Source organism: Xyrauchen texanus, chromosome 40 (genome assembly GCF_025860055.1).
Source record: "Xyrauchen texanus isolate HMW12.3.18 chromosome 40, RBS_HiC_50CHRs, whole genome shotgun sequence".
Classification (NCBI taxonomy): Eukaryota; Metazoa; Chordata; class Actinopteri; order Cypriniformes; family Catostomidae; genus Xyrauchen; species Xyrauchen texanus.
Window position 1 is genome coordinate 16,059,852 of NC_068315.1, and position 26,378 is coordinate 16,086,229.

At 38.1% G+C, this 26,378-nt stretch overlaps 1 protein-coding gene across 8 annotated transcripts in view; it reads right to left on the bottom strand.

The window, feature by feature from the left end:
* LOC127633287 (neurexin-1a) overlaps window positions 1-26,378 on the bottom strand; it is a 223,629-nt gene that overhangs the window by 4,126 nt on the left and 193,125 nt on the right. For 7 of the 8 annotated variants that reach the window (XM_052112288.1, XM_052112290.1, XM_052112287.1 and 4 more), the window contains one exon: window positions 3,750-3,831. In XM_052112288.1, coding sequence (XP_051968248.1) covers window positions 3,750-3,831 — 82 coding nt within the window. The remainder of the gene's footprint in view (window positions 1-3,749; window positions 3,832-26,378) is intronic. The other variant, XM_052112286.1, reaches the window with a different exon arrangement.

Here is a 26,378-nt window from a genome sequence, read left to right on the forward strand (position 1 = left end):
ATTACTGAACCTGCAGAGTTGCGTTCACAATGTGTAAGAGCGAACTAAACTCGCAGCACCTCACGAGATGATCGGAAATCAATTGCAGCATTCTCATAGACTACATTATTCTTGCAAACAGTTTTCAGTTTAATGAAATAGAGAAAAAGGAGTGAAAACTCTATACATAAGCTTGTTTCATGAGACAGGGTCACGTTGCATGCCTCTGAACAGTGAATCAGACACGAGCATTGACGGCTTTTCTTTTGTCTGTTCTTAAAAATATAATAAAGTGTGTTTCTTCAAACACATCAGCATTTCTTGTCATGTGTCACTCCGAGACATCTTAAAGGTTCCCACCTTTTGCAGGTAGATGAGCAAAATTACTCGTGAATGAAATGCATTTGGAGAGGAGCTCGCAAACTGGATTGAGTCTTGTTGCATTTTGCGGGTGCTATATCGCACATAAAAAATAACAAACGTGCATAAAATCACTCATAGAAAATGCTCTTAAAAGCTAAGATCAATAGTTATTGGGAAACGAGGCCCAGAACTCTATGAATGTTGGTATGTTGGAGAAGTGTTTTCATTGCACACATCAAATCAGACGCGCATCGGCGGGTTTTCTTTCGTCTGTTCTTCAAAATATAATCACGTTTCGTCAAACACGCGTCTTGTTATATATATCTCTCCAACAAGTCTTTCAGGTCGCTTTCCACAGTGGCGGGTACATCAGCAAAATACTCGGCATGAAAAATCTGCATTTGGCGGGTGTTAATTTCAAACCTTGTTCACCAGAAGTAGGTTGTAAAATTTGGGAGAAAGGAAACCAAAACAGCGTCATTGACTTCAAGCTTTGCGATCGCACACACACTTTCTGTTGGAAAAGTATCTCTAGAAAGTTTTAAACGATCATGTGAATGGTGAGAGACCCAGCGAGCCACATGATTTTTAACAAAGAGCCACTTGTGGCATCGTGAGCCATAGGTTCCCGACCCCTGGACTAATCTATCAGCCTAAATATTTTTAACTGACATAAAGCGGAATGATCGCTTCTGTTAAATGGCCTACATACAATATCTTGGTCGGTCACAATTATTAACATAATTTATCAGACGCATAACCTAACAGCTTTTTCCAACATTCTGCTTCATATCATTTATGAGTTCTGTGCTTATTAGCAAGTTTGTTTTATGATTCGTCAGCATGTTGAAAATTGCCCCTTGCCTTTTTCATTAATTCATGGACATGCTTGCATTGCCCGTGAATAATATGACTGCTGCATGAGCCACTTGCAGCTGCAACTAAGCCAGCTGAAGGAATCCAGATTGGGTTAACCTTTGTGATTCATTTTTCATGTCGAAAGTGGTTTGTGCAGTTGACTGAGTGAAGAAATGGGAAAAGCTGTATGTGCTACACTAGCATGCTCACTGGCCTTTTCCAAAAACATACATCAACTAAATTCACCAAGTCTCTTTAACATTCACACAATAAATCAGAAAGTATGGGGATCATGATGTCTAAGGGTGTCAGTAATTAACTTTTACATAAAGGGGAAATATTTGATTCTCAAATACTTAAAATAGGGGTATTTTTTACTTTTATGAAGGCACATTTTTTTTCCCAACCATGACTCATCCATTTACATCAAATATGTCTATTTAATCAGTTAATTAATACAAATTCTCAAGTTTGAGAATTTATCACCTCTTACTATAAGAATAAAATCAATATCAACATCCATGATATGACTAGAACTATAATAGAATATTAAGCACTATTGCAGTTACAAATGAAAGGGCATTTTTGGTGACATTTATGCACACAAATTTCTGAGCCTGTTGAGTTATAATTCATGTTTTGAAATGGTTAATTAGTGGAAGATAAATCACTTTGAACACAGTGCCAAAATAGGTGAGCTAGTAAGTTCATAACAAAAACACAAAGTAATGTGCAAAAATGTGATGGCACAGGCAAAATTGTATCATTGTTTAGGATAAGGAACTATTTAAAACACTAATTTAAGCAGATATCTGTCTCTGTGGCAAACAGAAAATTTTAATTCTTAGTATGTTTACAGCATATAATCTGCAAAACAGAGTAAAGGAGGAAATGTGGCATAATGGAGAATTCATGTCTGTTTAAGAAAGCACAAACACTAGCTGTGTTTCCATTGTCGGCCAAATGAAAGGCAAGGCCAGTTGCGTTCCCACTGTCACTTCCGGGGCTTAACTGTGCCCCCTCAAGGTTTATTCGGGGCCAATGGCAAATGGCCACTGAAAAACTTAAACATCTTATGCAGTGTTGTTTCTAAAACAAGATTAATTTAATTGATCTAGTTTTAAGGATTTTTTTATATTTTTTCAGGAAAACGATACAAAAATTATTATCAAGAATATGATTTTTGCCCTAATTTCAAAGTTTTTAATAGAAAAAAGAAATTATGATCTAACGTGAATTTTCTTGATTAAAAAAAATATGTTCGTGCATGGTAACATGTGCATGTAAAATGGCTAGAAATAGCATTTTAGTTTATTTCTATTTCTTCTGCTCCAAATTTACTTACTTACTTGTATGAATGTAACACATCACAAGACAGTCTTTCACCGCTGTTCAAATGCACTTTGGATCGCATAATTTATATGTATAAATGTTTTCCATCTGAAAGGACTAAATACTAAATAAAACAAATGACAATAAAATGCAATGTAATCTCTTCAGTAATCAAAATACATTTTGAATGTAACTGTATTCTAATTACCAATGATTTAAATTGTCACTGTAGTGAATACAGCTACTTATATTTTGTATTTTAAATACGTAATCCTGTTATATGGATTCCATTACTCCCCAACCCTGTTGATCGATATAATTTAATAAAAGTGACTGTTTATCACTAACACCTGCTGTTAGTTGAGAGACTACTCGGGATACCATGGCAGATCAAGTCAGTGAGTTGTCAACGTTTAATTATCTTGCTAGCTAGCTAACATGTTCATACAATATAAACTTGATATTCTAGATAATTAGATGACATGCGTGTTTGTTTTGGCTTGTGAAATGGGCTGGGTGTGACGTTGGCACCAGGGCGGCATATGGTAAATGGTCTGCACTTATATAGCGCCTTTTTAACCTTAGAGGTTACCAAAGCGCTTTACACTGTGTCCCATTCACCCATTCACACTCACATTCACACACCAATGGCCGCAGAGCTGCCATGCAAGGTGTTAGCCCGCCACTGGGAGCAACTTGGGGTTCAGTGTCTTGCCCAAGGACACTTCGGCATGTGGAGTTGTGTGGGCCGGGAATCGAACCGCCAAACCTGCAATTAACGGCCGACCCGCTCTACCACCTGAGCCAGCTGCCCGACTTGTGTAAGACAAAACGGGTGCGTAAGCAACAAGAGAGCTCATGTAACAAACATTATTGGAGTTTCTGTTAAATCAATAAGTCTGCTTGACTGAGCCTTGGGCAAAATTATGCTTTTTGGAATATGAAACAATAATTTGTAATTTTTTGACTTTTGGAAAAAAAAGTGCATCTGATAAAATGTAAAATTGGATGATTGTTTCACCCAATATATTGGTAAATGAAAAATGACTATGACCATCCACTACACAGAAAATCATTTTGTTTTACATCAATCCTATAATCGAATACTAAAAATAATGTTTAAGAGATGGTTTCAAAACAGAACCATGAAAAATATGGTGAAAACTTTGAGAAAAAGAACATATATGGATGGTAATAATAAAAGAAAGATGACTAACCTAACCCACCTGAACTTGGGTCGCAAGGGTCAATATCCTCATCATCGCTGGGACATTCGGCTGATGCTACCAGAAGATCATCCTGTACCAGAGAGACAGAAGGGATGGAGGGGGTGGAAGACAAGAGTTAGTCAAAAGTAGTCAAAATGCCTTGTGCCATCATTACACTTTTATAGGGCTGCTGTGTCATCAAAGACCTCTTGCTGAGAGAGGTAGAGAGGAGAGAAAAGGAAAGTACTCATGGACAGCCATTCTGACAATTCTCACAGGTGCTCTGATCTTTGACTCACAGCCGAGATCAAAGGTGTCCTAAGTGTCAAAATGACATCAAATCACCTTATAGTACAGTCTAGGGAGACTTCCAACATCAAGGTGGTTTAAAATATCGATCATAGGAGCACAAACCCCCATACACACCCATATAGATTTGTACATCACACAAATCCCCTGACAAAAACAATTTTGCCAGCACTTGCTGTTTAAAGACATGCACACACAAACAAACATGTGCAGTGAGGAACACCATATCCCCTCGCATCCTTCCCCCCGGAAAACAATCTCATCAAACGTGCCTTTAAATCTGAAATAAAACCATAGGAAGCAAATCTGTTGACAAGCCCTATCAATGACAACACACAGTGCTAAGACGCACACATTATACCACAAACTGAACAAAATCTTGCCTCTGCTCCCGTGATGGTTCCAAAGGGAAAGAAAGCCATGTTGAGGTTTCACGGTTGGAATTCAAAAGATGGTATCCGACTGCAGTTTAAAAGCTCTGAATATCACTCCACCCAGGAATTCTCTATCAAATATGCAAAAAGGAAGCAATCTCTAAATTCCTCTCAGTGCAACAGTAAAATTCCATCTGACAATGTTGTGTTGATGGCATCCATTTAGTGCCAGCCTTCATACCCCTCTCTCTCTCTCTCTCTCTCTCTCTCTCTCTCTCTCTTTCTCTCTCTCTTTCTTTCTCTGCAATTAGCCAGAGTGTGTTTGCCAGCTGGCCAAACGTGTACATAAATTTGTGTTTTTCCCAACAGAAATGCAGGGCTAGCTGAGTGAGAGTGTGTAAGTGAGTAATTGGGGAGGAGAGACATCGATTTGTCTCTTTGTGCTCGCACAGTTTGCCCACAGGGTGCAGGGCAATGCCCACACCAATCAGGACCTTTCACCATCATCACAACCATGCAGACCACACGAACTACATGGAAAAAGAGAGAAAGAGAAGAAAGCGAGAGGAAAGTGGGAGTGGGAGGGCATTCTGCACAGTTGTTTCAGAGTGGTTGCTATAACCACGTGCTTGCCATTTGCCGTGCAGCGATATCTGTTCAACTCCCAGATCTCAAACACCCAGCAAGTAGGTCAGTGCTGGTGAATAATTTAGATATCTGACGTTACAGGGCTGGTGTGTGCTGCTGGAAGGCTGGAAGACATGGAGGTAATGTGTTGCAGCAGGACAACAGAGCCTTCGCTTAAAGGCCGGGAGCGGCAACTGTCTGGCGGACTCTTGAGATAGGAATAATAATAATAATATAGGAAGGGAGATTCTTGGGAGCCAGGGGCCACTGTGTGAAGTCACCCGTGTTGCTCCATCTCTCATTTTTCAAGTTCACAAGTAATGGATAAAAGGGATGGGGGAATGGGTAGACAGGTTTGGCATGTTCTTAATAATGTATAGACTTGAGCATTATACACAAATTAATCACAGCATTCCCATGATCGGCATATCCAGAGTTGGGAGGGTTACTTTTTAAATGTATTTCACTACAGATTACAGAATAAATGCTGTTAAATGTAATTTGTAACGTATTTCATTGGATTACTCAAGGTCAGTAATGTAATCTAAATACTTTGGATTACTTCAGCACTGGAAGATTTTTTCACTTGTTTTGACTATACAAACTCTGCTAGTACTGTGACAAAATACACATGTTATAAATACATTCTCTAAAAAACCTAAATATCTTATGCAGTGTAGACATTTTTACAGGAAATGATACAAAAATGATTATCAAGAATATGATTTTTGCCCTAATATCAAAGATCTTACTTGAAAAAAGAAATTATGATCCAACATGAATTTTCTTGATAAAAAAAAAACATGATTGTGCCCGGTAACATGTGCATGTAAACTGGCTAGAAATAGCATTTTAGCTTAGCGTAAAACTGACAGTTTACACAAAGTTTATGTCTATTTCTTCTGCTCCAAACTTACTTCTCTGTCTGCTCGTATAAATGTAACACATAAGAAAGTGTTTCAATGCTGTTCAAATGCACTTTGGATAGTATAATTTATATGTATAAATGTTTTCCATCTGAACGGTCTAAATATTAAATTAAACAAATTACAATAAATTGCAAAGTAATCTCTTCAGTAATCAAAATACATTTACAATGTAACTGTATTCTAATTACCAATTATTTAAATTGTCATTGTAGTGGATTAAAGTTACTTATATTTCGTATTTTAAATATGTAATCCCATTGTATGTATTCAGTTACTCCCCAACCCTGGGCATAGCTATGGTGAGAAAGCAAGTAGTAAGGGAAAAAAATGGGAAAGAGGAATGCCAGAGGAATTGTTTGAAGGAAGGAGATGAGCAGCTACAGTATATCCTTACCAATGCCCATTATTAGGGAGTAACACGTAGCATCACAAATAACTAGTATAGCTTTTCCAGTTACAGCCTCCTTTTCCAATGAGTAGTGGTGTTGTGTGATAAAACACTACATTGTAGGTTTCACACTGTCTTGCAAATGTAGCTTTACAGCTGAGTGAACTGAAGCAAGTAGTGTAACCAATACATTTTCGATTCCATGGGCAGAATTTTCCATCTTTGTTTTTTTAAATCAAAATATTTAGTCGAATATTGTAATTCATAGCTATTTTTTCATCTCGTTTTGATACTGTAAGTTAGGGTGTTTTCTAGTTATACACTGCACAAAATTATTTTCAAGACAAGTATTTTTGTCTTGTTTTCCAGGAAAAATATCTAAACGTTCTTAAAACATAATTTATTTACTTGACAAGCAAACTGGCATTAGATTTTAAGTCTTGTTTTGAGAGAAAACTAATTTAGTGAGATTCTATCTTAAAACAAGAAAAACTGTTTGCCAATAGGGTAAGATTTGTCTGATTTCTCTTAAAACATGACTTAATATATCATGCCATTTTGCTTGACAAGTAAATAAATCACATTTTTTGAATAATTTGATTATTTTACAAAATATTTTTTTGCAGTGTATTACTTACATTTAGTTTAAATGTAAAATAATAGTTCTCATTATAATATAGAAAGTTCCGGTCCTGATTGGTCAATAGCCGTGCTTTATTCACAATATCTGAATAATCCAATAAAGCAATAAGGCACTCAAGGCTGTGCCATATTGTGAATAGAGCCACGGCTGAGGTGGCTGATTCCGCTTTGCGTCGTGCCTACCAACGCCGTTCAGCAGTTGCTATATTCACAACATAGCACAGCATCTCGTACCATATTGCTAAATTATAGTTATATTTGAAAAATATTGTCCCTTTAAATAGCTTCAATGTTGTCAGCTACTTTTTGTAAGTAACTTACAATGAAGTAAACCACTTTATTTTTAGGATAGCTTTACTTATAATTAACTTAGTAACTTAGTGCACTTAGTAACTAAATTATTTGTATGATCTTGGACTTACAGTGACACCTAGTGGCGTGGATGCAGTATCCTTTAGAATCAACAGTTTTTAATTAAAAACTACACCACAAGTAGTAACCGACATTTTTAACCCTATAAGGGGAGATCCATGAGCAAGGCACATAAGCCCCAGGTTTCGCCATTGGGATTGTCCATGTAATAGGCATATTGTATGTCACTTCGGATAAAAGGGTCTGCTAAATGACTATATACCATTGTGGCTGGAAGCTTTACATGAAAATGTCCACCCAAACCTTTGTTAGAAATTCTATTTGAATTCATTTCACACTCTTTCCCCATTTGGAAATTCTGCCCGCCAGCACAATGTCAAAACACAAATCGAAGTCCTCAGATGTTTTGTTACACAAGCACTTGAGCATGAAGCTGCTTTCTACATCAAGAAAAGTCACATATGACTAAGACTGAGCCTTCAGCATCCATCTGTCTGAGCTCGCCATTCCTCTCCATCCACTGCCCACTCAACAGCTGTGCTTAGGCAAATGAGGGGGGCACAAGCAGCCTGCATTGACTGTCTACTTTCTTCCTGCTGAATAACTTCATTGCAGCATTGTAGAAGCGGTGTGTGTGCTATCAGAGAATAATTTGCATAGTTTCTGCACACACACCACACACACACACACACACACACACACACACACACACACACACACACACACACACACACACACACACACACACACACACCTCATGCAAAGTATCAGACTCCCTGTTTTGCTTGCTTTTAATTATTGTGCTGCCAACAAGCACAATGAGGATGTAACACAGTGACAGAATGGGCGGGCGAACCAGAACAGAGGGGGAACCAGCTGTGCTATAATGAGAAAGGAGTTGCCTTAACACACACTTGGGCACAGACTTACATGTTCACAAAACACACACTTTTACAGCTCCACCTCCATTCATCCCTTCAATTACCTCTCAGCTGCCAGACTGAGCCACACAGTCTAAAAGCAGGACTGTCTGAGCCAAATGTACATGCACTGGATAGCAGTTCACATGAATAATGTACAATTTAGTTATTTTATAACAATGTACATTTACTGATGTACATGTACATTTACAGTTATAATCAAAATCTATAAAATTAAAGAATTAATAAAATAAAAAAATAAATACAACTAGGCAAGGATTGATAACAGGGTTGCAAGAAACAGGGTTTCTAATTTAGGCCACATCCACACTAATATGTTTCCATTTTGAAAACACACTGACTTTGCTACGTTTATCCACACAGGAACAGTGTTTTATTTTCACATTTAAAAACGTTCTTAACCGCATACTTTAAAAATCGATGATGTTAGCCTAAATAAAGCTATTAATTGGAAGTGGCGAGTTTGGGACCAAATGTCACTTTGTAGTTAACAACATTACTTAACATGAACTAACAATGACCAATATTTTTACAACATTTATTAATCTTGTTCAATGTTAATTTTCAACAAATTCTAATACATTTCTAAATTGAAAAGGTGTATAGGTTAACTTTACTTAAAGCATTATAAATTAACACGAAATGGAAGCGGAGCGTAGTTCTAGCGACAAGACCAGCAGGTGTACATCATCACATCATTAGCTGGGTAATTCCTAGCCAATCGCACGTAAGCCATTGCTTTATAAGTCCGCTCACAATCTATCACATTGCTGTTTCGGTGTGCTAACACTGCAACCTCAACCACCCCACCACCATCAGCTGAGCCCTGTCCCGCAAGGGGGTAGGCTACTCACCCCTGCCTCCTATCTCTGGCAGGACATGACGATTCCGGGTACAACTCCCCCGGACCGCCGGACAGGGCCTACGCCAAAGAGAGAGACATTACTTCCCGTTTTACATCGATCAAATAAATGGCATCTCAAACTTCACTCAAGCCTGCGTGTCTTCCCGATAGAACTAACAATGAACAATTGTATTTTTTTTATTAACATTAACCAAGATTAATGAATGCTGTATAACAATACAGAAATGTGGTTTTCATGCCTCTAATGCAGTGGTTCTTAACCTTGTTGGATGTACTGTACCCCACCAGTTTCATATGCGCATTCACCGAACAAGAGTCTAATGCTTTAAAAAAGACACTGAAGAACACCCTATTCATTGAAAAAAGAGACATATGAGAAGGTTGATCTGGCCCACTGACCCTTTCACCCGTAAAACATATCACTTTATGTAAGAATTGATCCTTAAGCAGCCAGGTCTGAAAGGCCTGTCATGTAAAATGGTTCCCTTTATTTCCATCTAATAGATAATTTCTCATGTCACTGTTCTGTAATCAGCACCACTCAAAAACCCAATATATATTTTACAGCCTGCTCCATGCTCAGATTTCTCTCTCTCTCTCTCTCTCTCTCACTCTCTCTCTCTCTCGCTATCTCCATCTCTTTCAGTCATGAAGATGCTTGCATTCCACTACGAATACGAATATGTCAGAACAGTGCCGCCGTCTGTTGTTGTTGCCATGGTGACACGAAGATTCATCTTGTTAAAAAACGATAGGAAATAAAAACTGAATCGCCTCGGTGGCTCTGTTGGGATCTGCAAAGCAAACCATTGATTTTGGGCTATCTGTTTTTCTTTTCCTTCAATTTTCCTGTCCTCCAGCCAAAGATAGAGAGAAAGCGAAAGAACATCAAAGTCTGCCAGCTAACTTAGCGGCATGCTAATGAAGTGTGAATATTCATAAAAAGGTCCTAGTGCTAAATGCAACCTCACTACGCTGTGAGCTGTGTGTTTAAAATACATAGACCTCTTAAAATTAATAAGATATTGCTACTGATGCACTGCAGTATTCTCTCTCACAAGAATACTTTCAAAATCACTGGGAACACAATGGAGAGATAGCACTGCTAGCACGTACAGGAACATATAGAGGCAGCCCACAGGGCAACCATATGCTCTTACTGCTTTGAATAACCAGCGAACTGAGACATCAAGCACAGGAGCTTCATCTTGTGAAAGATTCAAAAGAGCTTAAAAATACATGCAATGGGAGATACAGGTTGAATCTATTAGTTCCTCGACTGGCATCTAATGGAGAATCTGGACCTTTCACAGAAGATGGAAATCAAGATGGCTTCCTGTGCAATTTATTCACAAATCATTTAGGAACAAATCTCAATTATGGATTTGAATTCAATATTTCAGTGTATTAAAAAGTTTCAAATTTCATAGCTAAATCATAACACCTCACTAATCATCTCTATTAAACAAGCTAAATGAAAAGGAAAAATACTCATGCAGTAGGAAATCTTTTCTATTAAAATGAAAGAAATTGCCCTAAATGATTTCAAGTTAAGCAAATCTCTCATGTCCACTAATTATTTATATCTAGTATAAAAATGAAATAAAATGAGCAAATGCATCTAGACTGAACATAAAAAAACTCTCAGTCTGAACAGAATTGATTCATGACTGTCACTAGAACACATGTGAGTCACAAGAAGACATTGCAAGAAACTCCCAGCCGCCATCCACGTGGGCATAAATACATCTGATCGTACACACTGTCTACAGACAGAACACACTGTTGCAGACTGAAGCTTTGGATCTTGTTCACAGCAAATCTCATTGGGTTAAAATGTACTGCATGGATGGCACTTGATCTTCACACACTTTTAATGAGGTGGGTACAAAATGAATCATCACTGGGCGAATTGACATGGCTGTCTGAAAAGAGATGAAGGAAGTGTCTAGTTAAGGATGTGATGAAATTGGCATGTTACAAACTAAGCCAAATGCAGAGTGGTGGAAAATGCTTTGGAAACACATATCTGGTGCACTAAGCCCAAACCCACTGCAACTGATCTGGTCATCAGCAACAAATGGCACCGACCTCATGCACTCACAAAGCACTGCAACTTTTCTTTCTTTCTTTTCATAACTTGTTTCCCTCCCCACTCCGTCATTCTCTCTCTCTCTCTCTCGCTCTAAGTGCAGAGCGCTGCAGACAAATGGTGCATGCCTCTTTCACTGCATGGATATGACAACATTAATGACTCTGCATGCGATGATGGCTGGATGGAGAAGGACCGTGAGAAAGAAAGACTACCTGGGATGAGGAACAATGCCACCTCGCATCCATGGCAGCCTGGCTACACTGTCTGCTTCCTCTATACAGCTGCTGCCTTTGTCTGTTTCTGCTTTTTTCTTTCTGTTTAGGTGAGAGTATGTCCTCTCTCCCTCTCTGATCTCCCCGTCCCTGTTCCTAGAGCTATAAAAATGCCCAACACCAGTAAAATAATGTCCGTTCTGTCAGATCAAAGTGATGACTGAAGAGGTCCTACTTTGGTAAGCAGATAGGGATGATAAATTGTCTTTGCATCAGGAGAGCCTATGAGTGCCTTCTACTGACTATGAGAGAGAGAGAGAGAGAGAGAGAGAAGGCGTAAGCCTGGGAGAACGAAGAGAAGCAGAAGAGAGAAAATGAAAAAGAAACACAGAGAGAGGCGGGAGAGCATGCAAGGGAGAGAGCGAAAATACGGTAAGACTGCAAGCAGCCTTTCTCAATCACCTGACTAAATTCAGCCAATAAGGAACCCTTCTCGGCTAGAGGTTGCTAAGGGTTTGCTCAGTTGGAGACATTTTATTATATCTTTTTTTTTAAAGAGATTGATATGTGTGTGTGTGTGTGTGTGTGTGTGTGTGTGTGTGTGTGTGTGTGTGTATGTGTGTGTGTGTGTGTGTGTGTGTGTACAGAGGAGGGGGTGGCACACCTTCTGGCCTTCCATGAAACTCCACAGAGACTCAACCCACAATCTAACATCACAAACACATTCTCAAAATACATCTCTCCACAGAAAGGCTGTGTTAGGATCAAAAGGGAATGTTATACAACACAGAGCAACAGGACAGAGAAACACTGCAGAGTGCCATCTTTTCATTTCTTTTAGACTCTACAGCTCTCCCCCTCCTCCTCTGGGACTCCAGGTTACTGTGCTCCATCCAAGCAGTGTGAAGCATTTACATGTTTCCATTGATCAAGGTAGCCCTTGGATCCATCTAAATCTATCCGCCAGCTGCATATAACAGAATTAACACGTTTACCTCCAATTCATATATGGGCTTAGGACATATACACTCACCTATGGAGAAAAAGAGTGTTGCAACATGGGCAGAGACACAGATGAAGAGAGCTAAACAGTAGGCACCTCCTTTCTAGTCTGTTTTTCACACCACAGTCAGTCCCATGGGACTCTATTTGTCTGCCCGCAACTGCAGAATCTGTGCACAGCCACCTAACGCAGCCATAAATTAAGAATGTGACAGAATATAAAACCATGCCAGGGTCACGTAGGCAAGCAATTGTGGGATGTCGGAGATTAGAGATGACAGGCCGGAACACAAATATCAGGAGTGCTGATTTAACATGAAGCTTTTCAGAAAACAACGCAAGCGACATGAAAAAGTCCTTTGTGAATTAACAAACAGTGTGATCATTACCAGAAGCAAACAGTTTAATAACTGTTTGTAATATCCACCACCTCCAGAGAGAGAGCGAGAGAGAGAGAGAGAGAGAGAGAAGGGAACTCTCACAGTCCATTTTATTACTCATTTCCTGTCAGCTCAAACAATCATATTGATTGACTGATTTAGGCGGTCAGTGCAAATGAGCACCAGGACAACAGTGCATGCAGGGCAAGTCACAGGATCCAATAATTGGACAGAGGTGGAAAAAAGTGCTGGAATCTGGATCAGTTTAACTCCATTGGTGCTGAACTTTGACCTACATTCATGATGCAACAGAATGGAATAGGTGGGTTCCTCATCAGAGAAAAAGCTTGTAATGCTGATATTTTGGGAATACATGGTACACATGCAAATGGGGTAATACCATACACTTCTGTTTCTTTTAAATAAAGCTAATTATTAATATTTCAGATGAACCCAAACCCTATTGTTTTTAACTTTTAAGGTTATGTCAGATTAAGCAAACTTCTAGGGACATTTTACAATTAAAGTTAATTAAACAATTTAAATGAAAGTAATTTACTCATCCTCATGCCTTCCCAGATGTGTATGATTTTATTTCTTCAGCAGTACACAAACAAATATTTTTTGAAAAATATCTCAGCTCTGTAGGTCCATACAATGCAAGTGAATGGCAATGAGACATTTTTAGCTCCAAAAATCACAAAAAGGAAACATAGAAGTAATCCTTTTGACTCCAGTGTTTAAATGCATATTTTCAGAAGAGATATAATAGGTTTAGGTAAGAACAGATCAAAATGTAAGTCTTTTTTTTTACTCTAAATCTCCACATTCACTTGTATATCTGGCAGTCATATGTGGTGCCTGTTTAGTTTCACTTTCACATCTGAAAGTGAAAGTTAAAGTGGAGATTTAGAGTAAAAAATACTTAATATTGTCCTGTTTCTCACCCACACCTATTATATCACTTCTGAAGACATGGATTTAACTACTGGAGTCATGGATTACTTCTATGTTTCCTTTATGTGATTTTTGGAGCTACAAAGGTCTGATCACCATTCACTTTGTATTTCACATTGTATGGACAAACAGAGTTCAGATATTTTTTCTAAAAATCTTTGTTTGTGTTCTGCTGAAGAAAGACAGTCATACACATCTGGGATGGCATGAAGGTGAGTACTGTAAATAATAGGTGAATTTTCATTTTTGGGTGAACTATCCCTTTAACATGTTAAAATCAGTCAAAACAAAACTGTGATTAGAATAGTAAGGCTAACCTTAACCCAACCCATATCCCTACACCTAATACTCACACAAACCCTCTTGGATCTTTAGATCATTAAGGCATTGCACTCTCTTTAATATAAAAAATAAAAAACTAATTATTTCAAACACACAATTTTCACATGTACTTTTCATGTGTAATTTCTTACATGGAAGATCTGACTTGTAATGACACCAAAACCATGTACTGTAAACACATTACAGTAATTCTCAATTATTTCACTAAGAGAAAACATATGACCTATTTTACATCTGATTGAATCAAATCCACTCTACGCCAACACAGGGCATCTATAAATTTATGATTCTCATGTGGCACACGCCCACACTGCCATTTACTAGGAAGAGAAGTGGCGCTTCACTGCCCTCTGCCCATCTCTAGATCTAAAAGATACCCCAGGGTGTTTAATGACATGCACAGCTCACACAGGAAATTTTAATTTATTATTTAATGCCTCTCACATAGCTTCACGGCCCAACGTGGCGAACCGTCCCTGAAGATCAGAGTAAACTCATGGGTTCGTGGCATGCCAATTCCCACCGAGCTGAACACAACAGCTACAGATGTACAGGGATATCAGATAAGTGGCACTAAATACAAGACAATCAGCCACATATTAACGAAAATGATAATGTAACAGGTAAAATGCTGAGAAATCATTTTTAGGAGAAGAAAAAGCAAAGAGAAGGACAGAGGATAATAAAGATAATAAATAACTGGTTACTTCAGTCACCCCATGTGGTAGTCACAAAGGAAATCAACTTCTGATAGAAATATTAAACATCTCATCTCAATTTAATTAAAAGTTACCAGCAGACGCCGTATGCATGTGTTTATCTAAGCATGTTGGGCTCCTTTGAGACGACCTCAGTTGTTTTTTTGCTGTTGCTATTTGAACAGAAAAGAGTAAAACACAAAACTTCTCCTCTTGTTGTCTTTCTATCATTAACACTTCTTTAAAAAGCTTACATGCTGTGAGCCACTTGCAGACAACAACAAAACCATTTTATCTGAGGATAATCCAAGCTCCACACATCAGCTGCTCGCAGAGCAGATCTAAAGCTTTTAAGCTGAAAAGTGGTCACAAAGTATGCAGAATTATTCACAGACCTCACTCACTCCACACACAAATTTGCTGTTTTACAAGCAAAACAATACATCTGAAAGAATGCTTCTCCTTGTCCTATGATTATTGCATTTCAAATCATTAATGTATTAACTATTAAATAAAACTAAAATGAAAATGATCCCTATTATCCTGAATGAACACCAAACAATTAAGTAGGCCATCTAACTCTTCATCATCACACTGCATAGCAATTTGAATGCATTTGAGCGACACTTCAATTCCTGTAGTTCTTCCAGATCTTGGCTAATTCAAGCATACTTAATTCAGCCAGAGGGGGAGACCTCTATGGACACTCAGGGAAAGTGTTAAGAAGACGGAGAGTCCAAGAAGCTCCATTAGCTCTGATTACAGAGAGCTCTCCGCTCTAATGCCCGCTTCTATCTAATCGGCACCATGAATGCCTGTAATCAACATTTTAAAAGAACCACAAACTCCTCTTTGATTTCATATCACTAGCTTTTATCATTAATTAGAAATCCATTCTAACCAACTTTAAAACAATAAAGTAGTTGATTTGAACAGAGCAGCTGTGTAGAGAAAGAAAGAAAGAGAGATAGAACAATAGTAACAGATGATAATGGAGAGCAGATGGCGTAAACTTAGGGAGTGGTGTAGACACTGCTGTGCTGAGAAGAGACTCATATTTCCATGGCAACATTTACCATCATAGTCGTAACAGGGAGGGCAGTGAGCCCACCATTTTGCAATGCGATCCACAGATGAGGCCATGATAAGCCAACATTACGATCTGACGGTAATAGATCAAATCATTTCTGTTAAAACACAACTATCACTTTCACACAACGTGCCTGGAGTGCCCTTGAGTAGGGAGGTAATTTAATACACAGCGCTAGAATTAGTTTTAACCATATCAAATTATGATTTCATTGTTGAGGAGGCTAAATCACAGCACATAAATTCATGCATGAGGAGGCAAGCCTGAACTGGCCTTGGTAAGTCTGTCAATCACCTTGCTCAGCCTCCTGCTCTGACATATAATTACAGCACTGCTGTAATTAGAGCTCACTGTCAGAGCCCTGAATGATGCCTCAAAAGCAAGAGAGAACCCTCCAAGTTGTAAAGGAGAAAAGCATGTCCACTTACAAGGTACTGATCTCCCCCAATGACTTTCTGGTCACACAAACTCAGGTCCCAATCTGCACCCTATCCACCCTAAATAGTGTCCGAGATTAGAATGAGTGTATCCCAATTTGTATGTTAAAATAAGTGTCCTTAATATACTAGGATGGTCTACTATTTCCAGTAGATTTTCAAGGTGTGGATCGGTGAACTTATTTTTTGGTTATTGCTCATAATCCTTTGCGCAACAGAGGGCGGAGTTTTGAAATGGTTTGCAGTTCAACAAACATGCCGGACGACTGCGTTGCATCCCAAGGACCTGTATCCTCTGTTTTCAAGTGTAATAACTTAAGAACTTAGGTTTGCTTGTGTTTACCTTGTAGGGCCAACGACTCATTGAGAAATGCTGCTCTTAAAGGATTTGAGTGAGCAGCGATCATTGCCAGCTTAAGTTCCTCAGCATGTTCCTTTTATATGTCCTGTAATGACTGTGGTTTTGTAGCAGATGTGTTCTAAATACATACTAGACTTAATCCAGTATGCTGTAGCTGTTGGGGTGGTGTTTAGCAGCTTCAGCTTCAGTACTGAACAAAATACATTCAAAATGGGACGTCCGATGTCCCCGACCAGAGGTTTGTTTTTCTGAACTTGAGTATCCCTCAAGCAGCTCGCCCAGAAAATATGAGACAATAGTCATGCAATACAAGATGTTCCAGCTAACAGAACCGTTGGCAGCCAGGGGAAAATAATTTCAGCCGTTTTTATTGTTATTTCTTTCTTTCTTTTCAAAATGTGTTCATACTTTAACTTAGAAATCCACTTAATAATAGTAAAATGTTTTATACTCAGGCTATATGGCCTTGTTTACCTTTAGTTTACATGAAATTCTCTAATATTGTTGTTATTGTCAGTACATTTATTGATTTATTGCTCTTTCGTGTTTTTTTGTGTTCATAAGAACCTTCATACAAGAAAATAGTCTTCATGGGAAGGTTACACCGGCATGGGTAAAAAAAGAAATGGGAGAACTTCAAACAGAAATATAAAATGTGAATATGTTGTTGCTTGTTGTTTTCTGTATTGTCATAGATACTACTACACTGCCAAAAGACCTAAATAATTTGTGAAGTTATATTCAATTGCACAACTTTGTTGCCATGAAATCATAATGCTGTAAAAACCTAAAGTAATGATTTAAATAGCTTTACAGCTCAAATATATATATATATATATTTTTACAGAACAATTAATGTGTTTTTAGAAAAATGATAAGCTTCACATTTCTGCCTGTAAAACCTCCAATAATTGGCCTTGTTCACTTCCTTCTGTTTCTTTTTGTTTCTCCACACCTGTTACAGGATCTTAAGTTTCCACAGACAGGGGTCAGCAGGGAGGGGAATCCACAGCAGCATCCTGAAAGTGGTATGGGGTGATGGATGCTGCATTAGGATCCAAGCCATCCATCACTCAACCACTGCTAATCCAGTCTGGCAGCCAGGATGTTGCTGTTGATTACTTTCTCTCTCTCTCTCTCTCTCTCTCTGTGCGCATGCGTGAGTGTTGCGGAGCGAGTGGAGCGTGGTTGTGAGAGTTTGTGCAGGTGCGTTTTTCAAACTTTTCTATCTTTTTTTTCTCTTTACTATAATTGCGAAGTTTAGTTTAGTTTAAGTTAAAGTGTGTTGTTTTTGTGTGGCGCGCCGGTTTCTGTTCTTTCGGGAACATGGCGTTTGCCGGTTCGGAGGTTTTGAGTTACTCACACGGCGTCATGGAGTGAAAGTGGCGTCCGTGGTGAGTATAGAAGAGTGCTGTTTAGCGGCAGGTGAAGTGGTGGGATTGTGTTCTATTTTGTCGGCTTCTAGAATGAACAATGCCATAGTAATGTTTTTGAGTACTGTGGAAAAAGCAAATGAATTAGTGGAGCGTGGTATAGTGATAAATGATGCGTTTACTGTTGTGCTTCCGCTCTCTATGCCGTCTAAGAGAGTGACGCTGTCAAATGTGCCACCTTTCGTAAAGGATGAGTTCCTAGTAAATATGCTGTCTCGCTACGGAAAACTGGTTTCACCAATCAAAAAGATTCCACTTGGAAATGTTTCTCCACTTCTGAAACATGTAGTCTCCTTTAGGAGATATGTATATATGGTACTAAAGAATAACGCTGAGCTTGATGTGTCATTTAATTTTCGAGTGGACGATTTTGACTACTTGATTTATGCAACTACTGATAAAATGAGATGTTTTGGTTGTGGTAGAGCAGGGCATTTGGTCCGTACATGTCCAGATAAAACTGAAAAGGAGGATGCGGTTAGACCACAGACAGTTGCTGAGGTAATAGTGGAAACAGAGGTTCCCATGGCGGTTTTGAATGTTTCAAATGTGGTTGAAGGTGAGCCATTGGCCGTTGATGGGAGTGTATCTGAGACTGTACAGAATAGACGTCCAGGGTCTGAAGAACTCATGGAAGATATGGTTGTTATGGCTGAAGTTGAAGTGCAGAATAGTAGCACTGATTGTGGAATAAAATCCTCTGAAGTGTTGTCTGATGTCGTTATCACAGAAGAGGTGGTTTCACAGTCTTTTAAAGTACCTTTGAAAAGAAAGAACATAAAAAGTGAGGGTAATTTGAAGATGGTGAAAAAAAGTACAAATGAGTTGTCCAATGAAGAGGAAGATGATAGTGATGGGGATACATCTGATTCCAGTAGTGTTCTTTCTCAGTCGGATTATAACATTCGAGGTTATGATGCTCAAAACATCAAACGGTTTCTGAGAATTACAAAAACAAGTGGAATGTAGTGGTTGAGGACTTTTTCCCAAATACTCAGTTATTTGTGGAAAGATATCGGAGTTTAATGAGTGAGGGTTGCTTTACGGATAAAGAGGTGTACCGGCTGAAAAAAATTGTGAGAAAAATTAATATGGAAACAAGCAACAATGATGGTGTTTAAAATGTTGAATTCCATGGTCCCTGCTGCGATGCTTGTGTGGAGCTTATTTTTGTTGTGTTTTTTTTAAGCATGAGTAACATAAATATTGCATCCCTGAATGTGAATGGTGCAAGGGATTGCAAAAAAGAGCGGAGATTTATGAGTTATGTAAACAAAAACATTTCGATGTTGTGTTACTCCAAGAGACACATAGCGATGTACAAAATACAAATAATTGGGCCATGGAATGGGATGGGCTCTCTTTTTTGAGTCATAATAACTCACTTAGTGCTGGAGTTGCTGTCCTGTTCTCAAAAAATTTCGTCCCTATTTCTTACGAAGTGGACGAGATAATAAAAGGGAGAATTTTAAAAATTAGAGCGTTGATTGAAAATCAAGTTTTTGTTTTTATTTGTGTATATGCTCCTACGGCAAGTGCAGACAGAATTGTTTTTTTAGACTCTTTATGCACGACTTTAAAAAAGTGTACAGATGATGATATTTTAATTCTGGGTGGTGATTTTAACTGTACTGAAAAGGATATTGATAGAAATCACCTTGAGCCTCATACGCTGTCACGTAAAAGACTGATACAACTTATTAAAACTCATGAGCTTAGTGATATATGGAGGAATTTTCATGGGAATTGTAGGCAATATACATGGACTCATATTCGTGATAAGATTGTATCTTTGGCAAGGTTAGATAGACTATATTGTTTTAGTCACCAGATTAATGTTTTTAAAAGCTGTTGTATTACTCCAATCTCTTTCTCTGACCATTGTATGGTTCAATGTTCTTTGTTTTTGAGCTCTGTAAAACCAAGGAGTGCGTATTGGCATTTTAATAATGCTCTTTTGAGTGACAAAGATTTTAAAGACATTTTTGAATTTTTTGGGAGGATTTTAGAGACTCAAAGTTAGATTTTAGCTCATTACAACAGTGGTGGGACTACGGAAAAGCCCAAATTAAACAGTTAAGCCAACAGTATACAAAAAATGTCACGGTAAATGTAGATAGGTTAATGAAGGTTTTGGAGATGGAAATTGTTAAATTGGAAGAACAGGTAGAATCCACTGGTGATTGGACTCTTATGAGATGTATTTCAGAAAAAAATCCAAATTGAATGATTTATTAGAGAGGAAAGCAAAAGGGGCTTTGGTTAGGTCACGTTTTCAAAGCATTGACCAAATGGATGCATCTTCAAAGTTTTTTTGGCCTGGAGAAGAAGAATGGCCAAAAAAGATTTTTTCATTCATTGCGATCCGAGCATGGGCAGATGTTAACTGATGTTAATGAAATTCGAAGAAGAATTGCAAGTTTTTATAAAGAGTTATATAGAAGTGAGCTCAAAGCAGAACAAATCACAAATAATAATTTTTTCGAAAATTTACCTCAAGTGTCTTCTGAGTCTCAGGGGATCTTGGTGGTGAACTACGTGTTGAAGAGCTAAAAAGAGCACTTAATAGTATGGAGCCTGGGAAAGCTCCAGGTATAGATGGCCTTCCTGTTGAATTTTTTAAGGCTTTTTGGCCTGTGGTGGGAGAAGACTTGCTTGAAGTTCTAAATGACAGTTTTACAAATGGCCATTTGCCTTTGAGCTGCCGTAGAGCTGTTCTTACCCTTCTACCTAAAAAAGGAGATCTCACTGAAATTAAATGTTGGAGGCCAGTGTCAGTTTTGTGTAGTGACTACAAGATCCTTTCTAAAGCCCTTGCTAATAGACTTGCAGGGATTTTAGAGCAGGTGATTCACCCGATCAAACATATTGTATCCCAGAGAGGTCTATTTTTGATAATATTTCATTCATCCACGACTTTTTTGACCTTGCTAAAATGAAAGGTTTTGATGTTGGCCTGATCTCTTTAGATCAGGAAAAGGCTTTTGATAGGGTAGAACACCAATACCTTTTAAATACTCTGGAAGCCTTTGGGTTTTCTAAAGGTTTTGTGGAAAAAATTAAAGTTTTATATAATGACATTGAAGGTATTCTGAAGGTTAACGGTGGCTTATGTGCTCCTTTTAAAGTGGAAAGAGGTGTAAGACAAGGCTGTCCTCTGTCTGGTATGTTATACTCTATTGCAATAGAACCTCTTTTATGCAAGGTCAGAGATAACATCAAAGGTATGGTTTTACCTTTTCTGGTAAAACTGTCTTTTGTCAGCTTATGCTGATGATGTGGTGATCTTAATCGGTGATCAAAATGACATTGATAAAGTGGAAAATATTTTAAATGATTTTAAAGAAATATCTTCAGCCAAGACAAACTGGGCCAAAAGTGAAGCGATTTTGGTTGGCCATTGGTCACAGGGTGCACCAAAACTCCCAAATGGATTAACCTGGTCTAAGAGAGGTTTTAAATATTTGGGTGTATTTCTTGGAGATGACTCTGTTGTAAAAAGAAATTGGGATGATGTTCTTGAAAAAGTAAAAGGAAGACTGAAAAAATGGAAGTGGTTGATTCCAAAGATGTCATACAGGGGACGCACTCTAGTTATTAACAACCTTGTGGCATCCTCTTTGTGGCATCGTCTAGCATGTGTGGATCCTCCTCTGTGTTTACTCTCTGATATTCAGAAGGTTTTAATCGATTTCTTTTGGGAAAAGTTACACTGGGTATCCCAAAGTGTGTTATTTTTACCCAAAGATGAAGGAGGACAAGGTCTTATAAATGTGCAAAGTAGAGTTGCAGCTTTTCGCATGCGCTTTATACATAGACTGTTATACTGGATCAAACAAGGCAAACTGGAATGTTGTTGCTTGTGAGATTTTGAAGAGCTTGGGAGGCTTAGGTCTTGATAAGTCTCTTTTTTGATGAACCCCCAAAAATAGATACATCGAATGTACCTATTTTTTACAAGAACATTTTCAAAGTCTGGAATTTGTTTGAGGCTACTATAAGACAAAATTCGAGATCACTCTTTTGGTTACTTCAAGAACCACTGATTCATGGTACCCGTTTTGAAAGGGTTGTAAACAGTGCTTATTTTCCTGCAAACACCAGTCAATTGATAAAAGCAGGATTTATAACACTGGGACACCTGGTAAATACTGCAGGACCGGACTTTAAGAACATTGAAGAGACGGCAGTAAAGCTGGGTTTTAAATCGTTAAGAGTGGTTCGTCAACTTGTAATGCTGTGGAGGTCAGTTCTGGAAGAAGAAGAGATGGAAACCATTGTAGACTTTTGTCAAGGTTTTTGGAACCAGATGATGAGGACCCTTTCCATTTCTTAATCTTGTCACCTAAAATGGATGAGTGTCAAGGTCTGTTTTTAGAAAAGAAAGATATATGTTTTAGTGCTGATTCTTTTAATGGGAAAGTTTTGTATATAAATTGTGTCAAAGTTTTTAATAGGAAAGTTTTACATAAAAGGAGTGATACACCATGGCGTAATGTCCTTGGGTTAAGTGATGATTTTAGACCACAATGGAGAGCACTATATAAGCCACCGTTACCAAAGAGAGGGGTGACATACAGTGGAGAATTTTACATGGGGTTATAGCTGTCAATGCTTTTATTTCTGTTTTAAACCCAGATATTAGCCCTGACTGTCCTTTTTGTTCTCAGAGAGAAACAGTTTTTCATGCTTTTATGCACTGTGATAGATTGAGACCGTTATTCATTGTTTTAGAGTCTTTTTTAAGGCTTTTAATGAAGATTTTTCTATGCAAATGTTTATTTGCGGGTTTAAATATGTAAGAAAAAAGCTTCTGAGTGTCAACTGTTAAATTTTGTTCTGGGCCAATCAAAAATGGCAATTTATGTGAGTAGGAAAAATAAGATTGAAAACATTTCTGGACAAGATGTACTGATGGTTTTTTCTAATGTGATTAAATCAAGAGTAATTACAGATTTTAATTTTTTCAAAGCTATGAATGATTTGTTATCATTTGAAATGATATGGTGTAGTTGTGAGGTATTATGTTCTGTTCATGAAGGGACATTAATTTTTTCAAACTTGTTGCAGTAAAGGAGTATGGTATGTTTTTGTTCTTGAATAGAAGTATGTAAAGTGTGTTTGTATAATGAAAATGTGACTTATGAAAATTGATGTAATGGAAAGCTTTTTCGTTTGACTGTATTAAAAGGTGATTTAAAATTCAAATTCTCTCTCTCTCTCTCTCTCTCTCTCTGATGCTGGACCATCTGATGCCATGCACAAGAGAAAGAGATGGTCCAGTGAGAGTGATCTTTTACAGTACCTGAGGGAGGAGGGGGCCCAGCAAAGGGAGGAGAGAAAAGGAAGAGAGTATGAAGAACGAGAGAAGAAAAGAGAGAGAGAGAGAGAGAGAGAGAGAGAGAGAGAGAGAGAGAGAGAGAGAGAGAGAGAGAGAGAGAGAGAGGGGAAGAAACCAGAAGGAGAGAAAATTAGTTTAGGGAGAGAATGGTGAGGAGAGAGGAGATGAGGCATGAGGAGATGAGATAGAGGGATGCAGAGATAAGAAGGAGGGATGAAGAAATGAGGGGAGGTCCTTTCTTTAATGGAGGTCCTCACAAAAACTTTGTTAAAGTAAACTTTATTAAATTAAAAAAATGAATGTGATTAAATTGAATTGAAATTGAATACACTGTAATTTGAAATATTACATTATTCTCCATAACACTGTCTGTCTATGCCACTAGAGTATTTATGGAATTAACCCCAAAAAGTCAATCATAGTACCTGATAACTTTTTTGGATTAATGTGATATACATTTGAATTATGCTATTACGGAGAGGGTGCATTTCAATTTAGACAACACACTTCCATTTAACTGGGGTGCAGGGTTGAACATGTCCTCCCTGGATACAGGTAGATGGAGACTGTGTGAAAGAAGCCATTGGTGGGAGCATTCCTGGCAAACAGTCATCGTGGAGAGTGTGCAAACACAAAGAACACTTACAACCACGTTAAATGCAGACACAGTTATTAATGGGAATAGCGGTAGTGTAAGGATCCCTAGACAAATGATAGGCAGGAAGGTTGAATGCACTTTTATTTACCTGTGTTAGTGTACTGTTATCTTGGTTCGTAACATATACAATACTTAGTTAAACTCATAGTAAATATGAACAGAATATTTTATTGGTCAAAAAACAAGTTATAATCTAATCCAATAATCTTTTGCAATTTGGGTGGCATCAAATGACAAACCACCATAAAAAAAAACTATAGAAAGGTTGTTGTCCATTGGAGGAAATGTGAATATTTTATGTAGTCTTTAAAACATTATTTAAAGTAATATATTATTTTATCTATTAATGCAGATATCTAAAACTAAGGGTTTAAATAATGATTTTTAATGCTACTAATAAGATAAATAAAAAAATAAAAAAATGAATTTATTGTTATGTTTAATCTAGTGTGTGTTTAACTTTAGTACAGGGGAAAGTTGAGATGAATGATGGGAACTCATGGTCATTTTACTGCTAAACATAGTCATATTCCATGAGAGCAGGAACGTGGATACCGGGTGAGGTACTGCTGCTGAGAGACAGTTCCTCATGATGCCACCACACATCACTTCTCAGGGTTCGGCATTGTCGCCATTGTTGACATCATCATCTGCATCGAAGATGTCACCGGTGGCAAAGCACATGTTGTGTAAAATTACACAGCATGTCACAACAATGGGGAAGTTTGAGCTCGCCTCAAGTGCTTTGAAATAAATGGACCTCCACCATGTTTTTAACATGCCAAAGTCCCTCTAAATCAATCACCTGGCCCTGGAATGGAGACACCCGATAGGGGGTCATGATGGTGATGGTGGGTACAGCTGCTTGCTTTAAATGGCACTGTTCTTAAGGACCCTTGCATCGTGCACAGAACCAGTGAAGGTGATACAATCATCCAAACATTTCCCTGGTGGTCAAACATTGCCTGGAGTTGCACAGAGTAAAACATTTTCTGTTGAAATAGCAGTCTGCATTGACTGCTGGGGGCTTTATACGTCTATGGCAGCTCCAACTGCTACACAGAAAGCTGGAGAGCCTACCAGCCTGGCAAACCCTGCGCCCACCTCCTCCAGCACCTCACCCTGAGGAAGCTGAACAATATTTTTCAGGAGGCCAAGGACAGCTCTGCTGAACTTGTGCACAAACCTGTACACTGTTGACTTGGGGATGTCGAAGGCAGATGAAACAACCTGATAGGATGTGGCATGGGCCAGCCAGTAGAGGAACATAATCACCTCTATGTCTTTTGACCATCCTTGGTCAACTTCATAGGGAAGTGCAGATATGAGACTCATTATGCATGGTGTGGTCATGTGCAGAATGGGATTCAGGTTTGATTTTCTGTCCAGAAACTGTCTCAGGATGTGGACTGTTGCATTCAGCTGTCAATAAGGTGTGGGGTTTCCAAGCTAGAAAAAAAAGTGTCTGTGGTTCTTTCTTGTTAACTGCTATTGTTTTGTCATGTCTAATCCTAGATTTACACAAAAAGTAACTTACCAACTTTGTTTTATCATTTATATATTATTTTAATTATATTACTAAATTATTTTATAAACCTTATAAATGTCTTATCCAATGAGTAAATCTGTGTATAAATGTGTGTGTGTGTGTGTGTATGTGTGCATACAGTATATACGTGTGTATATTTATATATATAATATGTGTGTATATATATATATATATATATATATATATATATATATATATATATATATATATATATATATATACATACTGTATATACTGTATGCAGGCACACGCACACGCACGCACGCACGCACACACACACACACACACATTTATACAAAGATTTACTTACTATATATATGGAGTGGTGGTGGTGTAGTGGTCTAAGCACATAACTGGTAATCTGGTAATCAGTAGGATGCTGGTTCAAGCCCCACAGCCACCACCATTGTGTCCTTGAGCAAGGCACTTAACTCCAGGTTGCTCCAGGGGTATTGTCCCTGTAATAAGTCCCTGTAAGTTGCTTTGGATAAAAGCGTCTGCCAAATGCATAAATGTAAATGTAAATGTAAATGTAAATATATATACACTCACCTAAAGGATTATTAGGAACACCATACTAATACTGTGTTTGACCCCCCTTTCGCCTTCAGAACTGCCTTAATTCTACGTGGTTTT